This window comes from Meriones unguiculatus, chromosome 3 (assembly GCF_030254825.1).
Source record: "Meriones unguiculatus strain TT.TT164.6M chromosome 3, Bangor_MerUng_6.1, whole genome shotgun sequence".
In the NCBI taxonomy this organism is placed as follows: domain Eukaryota; kingdom Metazoa; phylum Chordata; class Mammalia; order Rodentia; family Muridae; genus Meriones; species Meriones unguiculatus.
Genome location: NC_083351.1, coordinates 12,744,358 through 12,757,410, shown reverse-complemented (window position 1 = coordinate 12,757,410; position 13,053 = coordinate 12,744,358). Strand labels below are relative to the sequence as shown.

Sequence of the window (13,053 nt, the reverse complement as noted above, 5' to 3'; positions counted from 1 at the left end):
CAACTCTGGAAGTAGCCTAGATAAATGGAACAGTTGGTCACACTACTATTGGAAGCTCAGTTCCTTCCAGGATGGGCCCCCGGGGCTGCTTCTGTGCTCTTCCGTCATGGCTGCTTATCTCAGGACAAGCAATGCAGAAGGGTGTGCCACTTGTCCTCAGAAAGCAGCTTTTACCTGGTTTTTGAGATTGTATTTCTTCTCTTAGTTCTCTGATCCATTGGGTTTCTTTGTGAATATTCCATGAACCCCCTTTTCCCTTATCTTTATTAGATACATTAGTCCCTTATGTATCTGTAGTCCCACAGTTTTACTTAAAACGAGTGATTCCTTATTATTTTGTTTGAATGGGGAAGGTGTTCAAGAAGACATGGACATGAATTATGAGGTGGAGATAAAAGGGTGTTTTGTGACAAACCTTTTCTTGGGGAGATAAGACACACACATCACCCACCTCAGATAGGGTGCCTGATAGACCGAAGTTCAGATACCACTTGTTATTTATGTAGTTTAAATTTTTATTCAAATGATTTTTAAAAAAATATTTTATGTGTATAAATGTTTTGCCTGCATGTATGTGTATGTAACTGTTTGTGCCTGGTACACTCAGAGATCAAAAGGCATTAAGATTCCCCTGGAACTGAAATTACAAATGGTTGTGGGCTGTCATGTGGGTGCTGGGAACTGAACCTGAGCCCTCTGAAAGAGCCATTTCTCCAACTCCCGTAAATTTTGTTTTTATTTATGTGCATGTGTGCCTCAGACTGGGTCGGGGGAAAGGCCAGAAGTGGGTGTTAGATTCCCCGTAGCTAGAGTTACTGGCGGCTGTGAGTACAGGTGCTAGGAATTGAACCTGGAGTCTGTGGAAGAACAGCAGCCTGTGCTCTTGATTGCTGAGTCATCTCTCTAGACCCTACAATTAATTTTAAAGTTTCAGATTGTTCCCAACTCAGGTTTAAAAGCCTTTATTTTTAGTCCATTTAAAATATCACTTTTGTAGTTCCTATCTTACTTTTTAGATCAGAATGTTGATGAAACCTGTGCTTCATCTAAACTGCTTTTCAGTGTTACCTAAATGTATGTATGTGTTTTTTCTTTTTTCCTTTTTTTTTTTCCCCTTTTTTGAGGCAGTCTTGTATATTCCTGATAGGTTTGTAATTTGCTATGTAGACCTGGCTGGTCTTGAATTTGTGGTAATCCTCTGCCTCTCTAGTGCTGGTACTACCAAGCATTTAAAAAAAGATTTATGTGCACATTTATGTGTGTATTTGCGTGTTTTTTGTTTGTTTGTTTGTTTTTGCGGGGGGGAGGGTATGTTCGCGTGGGAATGCAGGTTCATATAGTGTCCAAAAGAGGGCATCAAATCCCCAGGAACTGGAATTACAGGTGGTAGCCAGCTAGACTTGGGTGGTGAGAGTGGAATTCTGCTAATCCTTTCCTCCAGCTCCTCAATCTACATTTAGAAAAATAGATGTTATCTCAAGAACAAACCTCTATTACTAAAATGTATGTATTTGAAATGCAGGATGTTTACTCCGAGTGCCTTTTCGGTACCTAAAAGCCAGGAATATTAGTTATTACTGCTGCCGGTGGGATGTGGTGTAGCACGCCTAGAGCCTCAGCACCTTGGTGGGAGGATTGTGCAGTGTCCCAGGCCAGCCTGGGCTACAGCGAGGACGCCCGAATATAATAAAACAACCCCCACCTCGGAATTACACATTGGCGTGGATACCCACACCTGTAGTTCCACCGGAGGTGGAGGCAGGATTGCTGAAGTACGAGGCCAACTTGTTCTAAGTAGGGGCCTTCTACAAGGGCTCCTGTCTTTAATGCCAGCGCCCTGGAGCCTGAGGGAGGAAGGTTCGCAGACAGTCTGGGCTATAGAGTGCGACCACATTTCAAAAGACTTAAGTACCCCGCAGGATTATTACTGAAGGGATCCTAAACATAAAGAAGGGACGGCAAAAATAGGAACTCGTAAAGAAAACTGTCATGAAGTGGTGTGCGGAGAAAGTTTTGCCAACTGGGAAGCGCTAACATGGCTGTTCGTGCGGTACACTGGGCACAGGAAGCAGCTAACAGAGAATAGGCTTTGGCCTCCTCTCGTCCCTGACTATCCCAGAAAGGCGCAATTCCCCTGCCTTACACATCTCTCCCGAATCCAAGTCACAAACTTGCCAATTGCAACAGGCTGGGAAGCCATATTGCCGCTTAATGTCGAGCCTACGCACGCGCAGTAGCTAGCAATCCCTACGCGTATGCGCAATGGTGCGTGCCTCTCTAACGCACGCGCAGAGGGCACCGCTCCGGGCCCTTCCCTGGAGCGCTCAGTCCTACGCAGGCGCACTGCCTCGAGTCCTGCCTCCGAGAAGTCAGAGGCGGCCTAGCAATTTGCGTTTTTGTTGAGCGACTCACGGCGCACTGTCTGACGCGCACGATTGCGTCACTTCCGCCCCCTCCCGGGAGGCGGCGCTGGGCCGGTGGCAAGCCCCCGGAGGGAGCCGCAGTAGTACGACGAAAGATGGCGACGAGCGGCGGCGAAGAGGCGGCGGCAGCAGCTCCAGCGCCCGGAGCCCCGGCGACCGGACAGGACACGACCCCGGGCTGGGAAGTGGCGGTGCGGCCCCTACTGTCCGCGTCCTACTCCGCCTTCGAGATGAAGGAGTTGCCGCAGCTGGTGGCCTCAGTCATCGAGAGGTACCGGGCGGCGGCGCCGGAGGGCGGCGCGGTGTGGGGGGGAGGGGAGGACTTGCTGGATATTGAGTCCGGCCGCTGTCGGGCAGCCTCCCGCCGGGAATCCGCCCCACGCACGGCTTCGGGGCTCCCGGGCGCTGGAGACGAGAGCTCCTCAGGTTTCCTTCCCTCCCTGGTGTAACCCATCCCTGACTCGATTTCCCCTTCCGAGCAAAACTTTTATGCCTGCTCTTGCTGGAGGGCGTGGCCGGACGCATTTGAAAACTGGCTTTTGAGATGCAAGGTGCTCCTTGGCAGAGGTTCCCTGGTCTGGCCCCCTGTGTTAAGGTCAGGGCGTGGATGAGTTTGCATTTCTTCCTGCCAGCAGAGTCCGAGATTTACAGTGGCGATATACCACATAGTTTAATAACGGTCCTTCTTTGCTATGATCCCTGGGGCACGTGCTGTGAAGCCACTAGTTAGCACTGAATACTTCGGTTTTTGCATTCCTCGCACATTTGCTCTGTAACTGCTTGTGGCCAACATCCGAGTCCTTCTCTTTCTCAATAAAATACTTTCAGACTCAGTTATGGGACTGTTCGTTGGCGTGCTGTAATGTACTCTTATCTTTTTGTATAGATTGTTAGATTGCAAGAGTTCTATTTCTTCATTGTAAGGTGCAATCCCAATGTCTACTTTTTCCTGGTTACTGGGCTCAGAGCAGTCTTTGCTGAGTTTAATAGACTCAGCTTTTAAAGCCTGTTTTCTCACTTTCGTTTTCCTAGCCAAACCTTGCTGCAGTGATTCCCTGAAATTGCCAAGCGGGTCATTTTAGCTTGTTGGTCAACTGGGTATATCGGGTATATCTTAAATGTTTTTTGGAAGATTGGAAATCGTTGTGTGTTACTCGAGGGAGGCGCATGGTTCAGCACATTCTTTATCACAGTAATTGCCACTATCTGTGATGTTTTGGATGAATGATCTGTAACAATTTATAATTAAACAGTGATTGGGCTTGATACCTTCAGATTTAACAGATTTTCCTCCTTAATTATGCTCAAGATTGTTCTGAAAATGAAAACAAGTATCAAAAAGTATTCTCAAATTATGTAACCTTTATTTTACTGTCTCTCCCCCCCTTCTTTTTAAATCCATGTGTATGTGTGTCATGTGTATTCAGATGCCGGGGGAGGCAAGAGGAGGGTTTCAGATCCCCTGGAAATAGAGTTATGGGCCACTATGAGTCACCTGACACTGTTGCTGGCATTTGAACTTGGGTCTTGGAAGAAAACAGGAAGTGTGCTTACCCGCTGGGTCATCTCTTTGCCCTATTCTAATCTAATTATTTTTTTTATCAGTGTGTGTGATATGATGTGAGTGTGTGATGTGACTGTGAGAGTGTGCGTTCTGCTGAGGTCAGAGGAGAAGTTTTAGGAGTTGATTCTCTCCTTCTATCTTGGTTTCTGGAGGTTGAACTCAGGGTCATCAGGCTTGGATGCCAAGCATTTCCCCCATCTTCAGCCAACCATGGAGGCTCCTGTTTTACTGTGTTAAATGTTTAAATTACTGGTATTTTCCATGAATCATACTTACTACTTACCATCAACAATGTTCACTTCCTTGTATTTCTTTTGTTTTTATGGATATGTGCTGAGGTTATAATGTCATTTGTTGACACTCATGTACACCCCGTTTTCTTGGCCTTTTAAACTTACTCAGATCAGCCACTTGCAACCTGGTGAATCCAAACATGGAACTACATTTGAATTTTGCTAAGTGCTAGTAACCCCTCCACATTCCGAGTTACCTGAGATAACCAGGAAATGCTGTGTGTAGACGTTTTAGGAAAAATGATGTATGTTTAGTAATACTGTGTTTTATTGGAACTCAGGAGTTTTGAAGTTCATGTTTGTTCTGATTTTTGTAGCTCAGTTAAGTTTGAGGTCCTGTTTGGGAGAAATTTGATCATACAAAAGGAATACACTGTGGCTTAAAAGTTTCTGACGGGGTAAAATAGTGTTGTGTTGCATGTGTAGAGCATAGGGCAATGGCCTTTCTCTAAAGGGCCAGGTCGCATCTGCAGGTGTGTGGACTGTGGGCAGTTCACCTCTTCCATCTTCGGTGAGGCAGCCATGTGTGATACTATTCAAATTTGACCAGATGTGGTGTGTTTAACTTCTTACAGGTCTTGAAATGTATACATTGCAGAAGATTCAGCCATTAAAAGATATAAAATCCAGTCACCCATAGGCAACCAGCTGGTATTAGATTAGGGGCTGTAGTTTGCCTGCCCCCTGCCCCCTTACTGGAGCACAGTAATTATACCCTGTAGTTTCCCAGAATGTCTTCTCTCCAGAAAAATGCAGTAGGGCACTCACTCACAAGTGTGGAAACATTTATTGCCTAGGGCCTTAGGCCACTTCATCCAGTGTCAGATTTCAGCCCAGGTTTCTGCTGGGGTGGACATTGTTTTCAGCCGTTGTTAAGTTTAGGGGCCCAGGCTGCTGTTGAGCTGCTGTTTGCTTGTGGGAGGGCTGTCTGTCTTCTGTGCTTGCCTTGTTTCTTCTGTGGTTACAGCTGTCCTGCTTTTCTCTCTTGTCTCCTGGGACCCCTGTTTTTCTGTGGCAGTGTTGTGTTGGCTTCATCACCACAGTCCTTACCCCTATCTGCCAGTCTGCTTAACTCACTGAATGCCTCTCCTGGAATTGATGGGTCTGATACTAGCCTGAGAGGTTCTTCTCCATTTCTCCATTTTACTGCTTGTCTCAAGTCATGCCTTATAATTGAAATTGACCTTTTGAGGACAAAATACAATGAAAATTCTCAGGGTTGCCAGGCAGTGGTGGCACATACTTTTAATCCTAACACTCAGGAGGTAGAGGCAGGTGGATCTCTGTGAGTCCAAGGCCAACCTGGTCTACAGAGTGAGTTTCAGGACAGCCAAGTGAGTTTCAGCACAGTGAAACCCTGTCTTGAAAAACCAAAAGAAGAAAAGAAAATTCTTAGGGTCTGATCTTAACCTTCTGATAAGGTTGCTTGACGTTCGTTAAGACTGTTGTGAAGCAAAGGGCAGTCGATTAACATGGGTGAACTGTGGTGTGTGCCCTTAAAAGTGCCCTTAGATCTTTGGAAGAAAATACTGTGTGAGTTTAGTTGAGTATGGATGGTCTTCTACAGATGGTCGTTTGTAACCGGTCTTCTAGTACAGCTGAAAACCTTTTACCTGTTGAGTGCGGCCTCTGTATTACACCGCCTAGAGAATTCCTTTCAGAACTCTGCCAGACATGTTTGGGAACATAGCCGACATTTAAGTCTACATAGATTAAAAAAACAAACGCCCGCATCTCCTTCCTGAGTGGCTCTGGCTTCATTTGTGATGATAAATATCTTTGAAAAAATTCCGTTTCCCAGGTATTCCTTGGAATTTAGGGCAGAGCTACTACCTGGGAAAGGGAGGCTGTTAGAACACTCCAAGTAATGAAGCCTTACTGGATCTCATGAAGAGAGACAGTGCTGCACTGACCGTCGTCATTTGCCTTTACATAGTAGAGTGACAGTTGACAGTTGAGCTACAGAAGGGAGAACCTATCACCCAAAGATGGAGTATGCTTGGAGATCAGGCTTGGTGTCTTCATATCAGTCACCACTGGTTGGGCAAGTACGTGGGAGGAAAAATGGACAGAAACCTCACAGTTCTTTGGTTAAGGGAATAAGTGTATGTGTTCCTGTACATGTCTGTATATGTGTGCATGCACATGCTTGTATGTTTACATACAAGTAACATGAAAGCAAGAACATGATGGATTTTGTGTTTAGGAGTTGAAGTTGATGGGGTTGTTGTCTCTCACAGTCTAGGAAATAGACTTACAGTGTGTTATGTAAGGTGAATAGGGGAGGTGAACCCTTGCCCTTATATCATACCCCCTCCTCCAATACTCCTTTCTTTCTAAAATGAGCTACATTTGCAGATGCTAGCTAATTCGTTCGTTCTTTCTTAATGATAGTGATTATATCAGTAGTGTCAAATTTCTTTTTTCATCCATCTATCTATCTATTGTGTATGAATGCTCTGTCTGCATGTACACCTGCATGCCATATAGATGGTTATGAACCACCCTGTGGTTGCTGGGGAGTTGAACTCAGGACCTTTGGAAGAGCAGCCAGTGCTCTTAACCTCTGAGCTATCTCTCCAGCCTGTCTTTCTTTACTTAAACATCAGAGTCTGTCCTCTGACCTGGCAGCTTTCTATTCCTTCTCTTTTCACTTAGTAGGACAGGAACTCCCCTTGACTTGGTCTAATGGTGTTTTAGGTGCAGTGGGGACATGGTTGCAAAGTTTGTTAGAATTAATAACAAACCAGGAAAAGGGCTGACATGCCTTCAAGTCTCCTCATTTTTCTCCTGTGAAGTCTGTGTTCAGTTTCTTTGTTTTCCCTCCTACTGACCCTTCTGCGCTTTGTTCTTTTTTGTTTCTAGTGTCTTCTGGGATCTTGGTATGTCCAGGTTTCCTGGGGCAGTGGGTGACAGACAGATTATTATTTGGTGTCACTTTTCTTCAAAAGCAAGAAATAGGGAATCTTGTCTACTCTTCTTTCTAGCCTTTGAAAAGCTCTTATTCCTGACGTTATCCCTAGTTGCCCTAAGTGTTGTATTTAAAAAATTATTGTGTGTGTGTGATGTGTGTATTTATGATATATGTATATATGATGTGTGTATGTGTGAGCTCTGGCACATACGGGGCAGCCAGAGGACAACTTTATGCAATAATTTTTTCCATCTACCTTTATGTCTCCTAGGCTCAAACTCAGGTTGCCAGGCTTTTTTTGTGGCAAGTGCCCTTAACTGAGCTGTCTTGCTAGCCCACCATAAATAAATTATAAGTAGAGCTGAGTACAGTACCAGTTTCCCTTTGCCAGTACCCCACCCCAGGTAAATTCTTGTTACCTTATTGGAGTAAGGCTGCTGTATATTTGTGGGTTTGGGGGGCAGGACACTGGATTTCTGATAGGTCGTAGTGAGACCCTGGGTTAAGGCACAGACACACAGATACACACGCATGCATGTGGAGCCTGGAATGTAGCTCCGTTAATAGAGCAGTTGCCTCATATCCATATAGGCCAGCAGCCCCCGACCAGCTGTGTTGTATTATGTCTAGTGGGATATACTCAGCACATTCCTGTAATTCCAGTGCCTGGGAGGTAGAGGCAGGAGGTTCTGGAATGTCAAGGTCATTCATTTCACCTATATATTGAGTTCCAAGTCGGCCTGCAATACATTAGAGCATCAGTTTTCAACCTGTAGGTTGAGACCCATTTTGGGGGTGGAGAGGATCAAATGACCCTTTCCCAGGAGTCATATAAGATCATTGGAAAATACAGATATTTACATTATAGTTCATAACAGTAGCAAAATTATAGTTATGAAATAGCAACAAAAATAATTTTATGGTTGGGGGCCATCACAGCATGGGGATCTGTATAAAGGGTTGCAGCATTAGGAAGGTTGAGAACTGTTGCATTAGACTGTGTCTCAAAACAACAATGAGAAGGCAAGAGAAGCAGCCACCCATCAACTCTCACCCCACATCTCTGAGTGGCAGGCAACTAAATATGTTTGTTTATTCCTCTGTGTGCACGTATACTTATTTGTCAATTAATTTGTTGTATTACCAGAATGGGAATGAAAGTGCAGAGTAAGTTCATCCTTTGGGTGGGTAGTTTTTCACTAAGACTCAGTGAAAGGAGTGGAAGTAAGCATATCTGAACTTTTGAAATAAAACAAAGAAGGGCAGTGACTCAGCAGACTACGTGGAATTGTGGAGTAGGCAAACACTTAAAGAGAGAAGGTAGACAAGGAAGCTCAAGTGTGTGTGGTGAATGGAAGGCGTAGTGGGGAGCCTTAGAGAAACATGGCTCCTCAAGAAGAGAGAGTTCTGCTTGGAGCTGGAAGGTTTCTCTTTCTCCTGTGGTACCCAGCTATCATGACAAATAAAGGAGGGTGACACTGCTGAGCTGGAGGGTTCTGATACATCATAGGTGCCCCAAGAATACTTTTCTAATACAGGTCTAATCTGATACTCACTCAATCCCTCATGAATCCTTAGACAGCAAAGCACTTGCAGTGTTAGAGTCCTGAGTGTGCTTTGAGTTGATTCATCACTCCCATCAGCATTTTCCAAACACAGACATGGCGTTTTGGCACTTGTATTCATTTGGCAAGAGGATAAGCCTGCTGGTGAATGGATCAACTCTGTTTACATTGCTCTTGCTGGGTAGATACTTCTTGCTAGGGATTAATTCACTGAGGAAACTATTTAACCATCTCTCTTCTCTTTGCATCTAATAAGATACATTTTGTCTTTTCTTTGTCTGTATTAGTTCATGGAAAGTGCCTCAGCTTCTGATTTGATAAAGTGATTTAAATGTATCCAGCCTTTAGAGTGACTTGGACTCCAGATTTTCCCAGAAGTGGATACTTCCTCAGCTAAAGATGATGAGGTTTAAAAAGGGGACTAACTATTTGCCATCTAGTGTTAGCCTAGACTTGGGCAGGTAGTGAGGGTCGGTGTTGGGGGTTTCTTAGGGGGATTTCTTTCTGTTGAATCTTTCCAAGTCTCTGCTTGGTTGTTCTTCAGAGTGAATTCCTTCCCTCCTTCCTTCCTTCCTTCCTTCCTTCCCTCCTTCCCTCCTTCCCTCCTTCCCTCCCTCCCTTCCTCCCTCTCTCCCTCTCTCCCTCTCTCCCTCCTTCCCTCCTTCTCTCCCCCCACCTCATTCTTCCATATTTTGAGACAGGGTTTCTCTGTGTAGCCCTAGCTGTCCTGGACTCACTTAGTAGACCAGGCTGGCCTCGAACCCATTGAAATCTGCCTTCCTGTGCTTCCTGAGTGCTGGGACTAAAGATCTGCACTACCACTGCTTGGCTTAGAATGGATTCTTTTCATCTGCTTCTGTTTGTTTTTGATCCTCAACAATTCAGGTGTTTTAAAATTAGTAACACAGGGCAAATTGGTTATGTGTTTTGGTCTATGTGTATATATGTTCTGATGCTGGGGGTGAAGCCATAGCCTCATCCTCCTGTTATAGTTTCTTGCTTTTCCTTACTTCTGTTTTGTTTTTATTTGTGGGGAGTGTTGGGGATGGAACCCAGGGCCTCACACATGCTAGGCAAGCATTCTACTACTGAACTGCATCTCCAGCTCTCTTTTAATTTTATTTCTGAGACAGGGTTTTACTCTGTAGACTACGCTGACCTCAAGCTCACAGAGATCTGCTTGTCTGTGTTCCCTGATGCTGGGATAAAGATGGGCATCATCATGCCTGGCTCCAGCCCTAAGTTTGGAAATTTTTTTTTTCTTTATTAGCTTCTGTTTCTTATTAAACCATCAGGCTTAATTCCTTTAGCCGGTATTTATAATTCTCTAAGCTTTTTGTTGTTTGTTTTTGTGGTGCTAGGGTTGAAGCCAGGGCCATCCTAGCCCTCATGCTGAATATAGAGATGATGAGTAGCCGTTTCCTTCATTATTTCCCAAGTAGGCTGCTGAAAGGAGGACTAAGGCGACTTCGTAGAAGGATGTGGGGCACATGGTGGGCACTGATTGTTGCTCATTGTCTCCCTTGCAGTGAGTCAGAAATCCTGCACCACGAGAAGCAGTATGAGCCATTCTACTCATCCTTTGTCGCACTGTCCACGCACTACATCACCACGGTCTGCAGCCTCAGTGAGTATGCCTGCTCTGCTGCCCCAGTGGGGGATTGTGCATGGGGCGTGTGGGGCGCCAGCTGTTGATTCTCTCCTTGAGCCTTCACCTGTGAGTGGAAGCAGCTGTTGACCCTCCCCACCTTCTTCTGGCCCCAGGAAATAGAGAGACCTCCTCACCTAGGCCAGCCACAGGGGATTAAAAAGCTGCTGCCGTTGTCCCGCCTCATAGCCATGGAGTCAGCCCGTATTCTTACTAATCAAAAGCACTTTTCTAAATACATATTTTATTGCATCTCCAATTTATTTTATGTGATTCTGTGCTTTTTATTTTTTAGAGATTTATTTTCATTTTTAATTGTGTGTGTGTCTGTCTGTCTGTCTGTGGTTGTGTGCACATGGGTGTAGTTGTTCTTGAAGGTCAGAAGAAGGTTTTGGGTCCTTGAAGCTATAGTTACATGTGTTTGTGAGCTGCCTGTTATGATCTGGGAATCAAATTTGGGTCCTTTGCAGAAGTAGCACACACTGTTGACTGCTAAGCCAGCTCTCCAGGTACTTTTTATACATAATGTTTTTATTCTTTATGTTTTTATTCTTTTATTCTTTTTTAATGTTTTTCTTGTGCATGTGTATATACATATAAGTATACATACATATTTATATATGCATATATTTATAATGTACATGTGTATATACTATAAATATACTGTATATAAATACTATGTATAAACACACAAATTATATATATATATTTATATACACACACTATATATATATATATATACCTTCTACTCTCCACTTCAACCAGTTGTCCCTGGATCCCTCTAACACACCACCTCCCAACTTCTTGTTCTCTTTCTTTTTTAGTAACTTATTGAGTCAGTTTGTGCTTACTCGAAGTACACAGGTTTGGGACTGTCACTGGAGGATGGGCAACCTGCCAGAGACCACACTCCCAAAGACAAATGATCCTCTCTCATCACCTATAAATTAGCAATAATTCTTCAGCTATGGTTGAGGCCTTGTGAGCCCGAAATTCATTCAGTTCATTCATTCATTGATTCATTCATTGAGAGTGTTGGCCCAGGCTGGCTTAGAGCTCAGCAAGTAGCCCAAGCTGGCCTGAAGCTTGCCTGGTGTCAGAGCATTTGTTGATCTCATACATATATGTACCTGCTAGCAAACTGAGGGTGGTGCTGGTAGGTAGTGACATGGGTTAGCACCCACTAAGGAGGTTTCTGCTCTTCACTGGTTTTGGTGCAAATGTGAATCTGGTGTGTTCTTTGGTATGAAGAAATTTTGACCTTTGTTCCCCATTTGTTATTTTTTTTCCACCCTCAAAGAGACCAAGTCTTATTTTACATTGTTTGAGAATTTTTGCATTTTTCAATTCTGATGAATTCTAATTGTTTACTTGAATAATTTGCTAGGCAAGTAAACTGAAAGGAGCCTGTAGAATTGTTTCTGAATCACCCCTCCAGTCCAGTGTTGTTTACTGTGAGTTCTGGCCAGCTTCTGGAAGCAACTGCAGCCCTTGCATAATGTCACTTAGGGCCTGTGACAAGGAGAGGTCATTCTCTAGTGGCCAACAACATGAACTTGTGAGGCAAACCTCCGAGACTTGGTTGTAGTTGTGTAAATCTAGGCAAGTCAGTTAGCATGCATGCTTCAGTGTGCTCATCTGTCACAAAGATGACAGGGAGGAAGGCTGTGGAGGTGTGTGTCTTCATTCCTACCATTGGGGAACATGAGGCCGGAGGTCAGGAGTTCAGGATCCATCTGGGTTACATACAGAGCTTGAGGCCAGCCTGAAGGATGTACTGATGCTCTGTCTCAGGAACAAAAGGACAAGGGCTAAAGACATGGCCCCGTCATTCCGAGCAGTGGCTGCTCTTACAGAGGATCTGAATTTGGTTCCCAGCGTCTGTGTCATGGCTCACAACCATACCTGACTTTAGTTCAGGGGATTTGACACCCTCTTCTGACCTCCTTTGGCACTAGGCATGTATGTGGTGTATGTGGTTCATATGTGTATACACACACACACACACACACACACACACACGTAGGCAAAACACCCGAAGCACAAAATAAATAAGCCTAAAACATGGTGGGAGGAGATGATAATATCTCCCTTACAAAGTGGCCTAATGATCAAATGAGCTGACACATTTAAAGTGCTGGAAGTACAATGTGTTTCCTGTTATTAATTTCTAGTAAACATTAGATAAATTGACGTATGGGCAGTTGGCCCTTGTCCAGGGGTGATTGCTGCTGAGAATGCTGAACCAGCCGAGCTCATCGCTTCTGCTGCTGCTATGTTGAGTGAGAGGCTGAGCTGTTGGCTATTAAGCGACTATTATTGCTTTCCCAGTTCCCCGGAACCAGCTTCAGTCAGTGGCAGCGGCCTGTAAAGTTCTCATTGAGTTTTCTCTCCTGCGTCTGGAGAACCCGGATGAGGCATGTGCTGTGTCCCAGGTGAGTGCAGAGTATCTGTTTCTGGCCCTTATTTTAAAAACAGTCGTAAGTATGGAAACTGATGGACTGGTGGTATCGGGCAAAAGTGATAAACCTTTCCTGAAGCTGGCCAGATAGTAATTCTTTGTGGGCCATACCTTGTCTGTTGCAGCTTGCCAGCACAGTCTTTATACTGCAGGCAGGGGGTAGGGGAGGTGTGTGAATGAACACA

The 13,053-nt window shown here is 44.6% G+C and overlaps 1 protein-coding gene across 9 annotated transcripts in view; it reads left to right on the top strand.

Moving 5' to 3' along the window:
• Positions 1-2,470: 2,470 nt before the first annotated feature.
• Positions 2,471-13,053, top strand: part of Ubr4 (ubiquitin protein ligase E3 component n-recognin 4) — a 113,077-nt gene continuing 102,494 nt past the window's right edge. For all 9 annotated transcript variants that reach the window (XM_060379176.1, XM_021627466.2, XM_021627286.2 and 6 more), the window contains exons 1-3: positions 2,471-2,694; positions 10,289-10,386; positions 12,739-12,842. In XM_060379176.1, the coding sequence (XP_060235159.1) occupies positions 2,519-2,694; positions 10,289-10,386; positions 12,739-12,842 (378 nt within the window). In that variant the 5' untranslated portion in view covers positions 2,471-2,518. The remainder of the gene's footprint in view (positions 2,695-10,288; positions 10,387-12,738; positions 12,843-13,053) is intronic.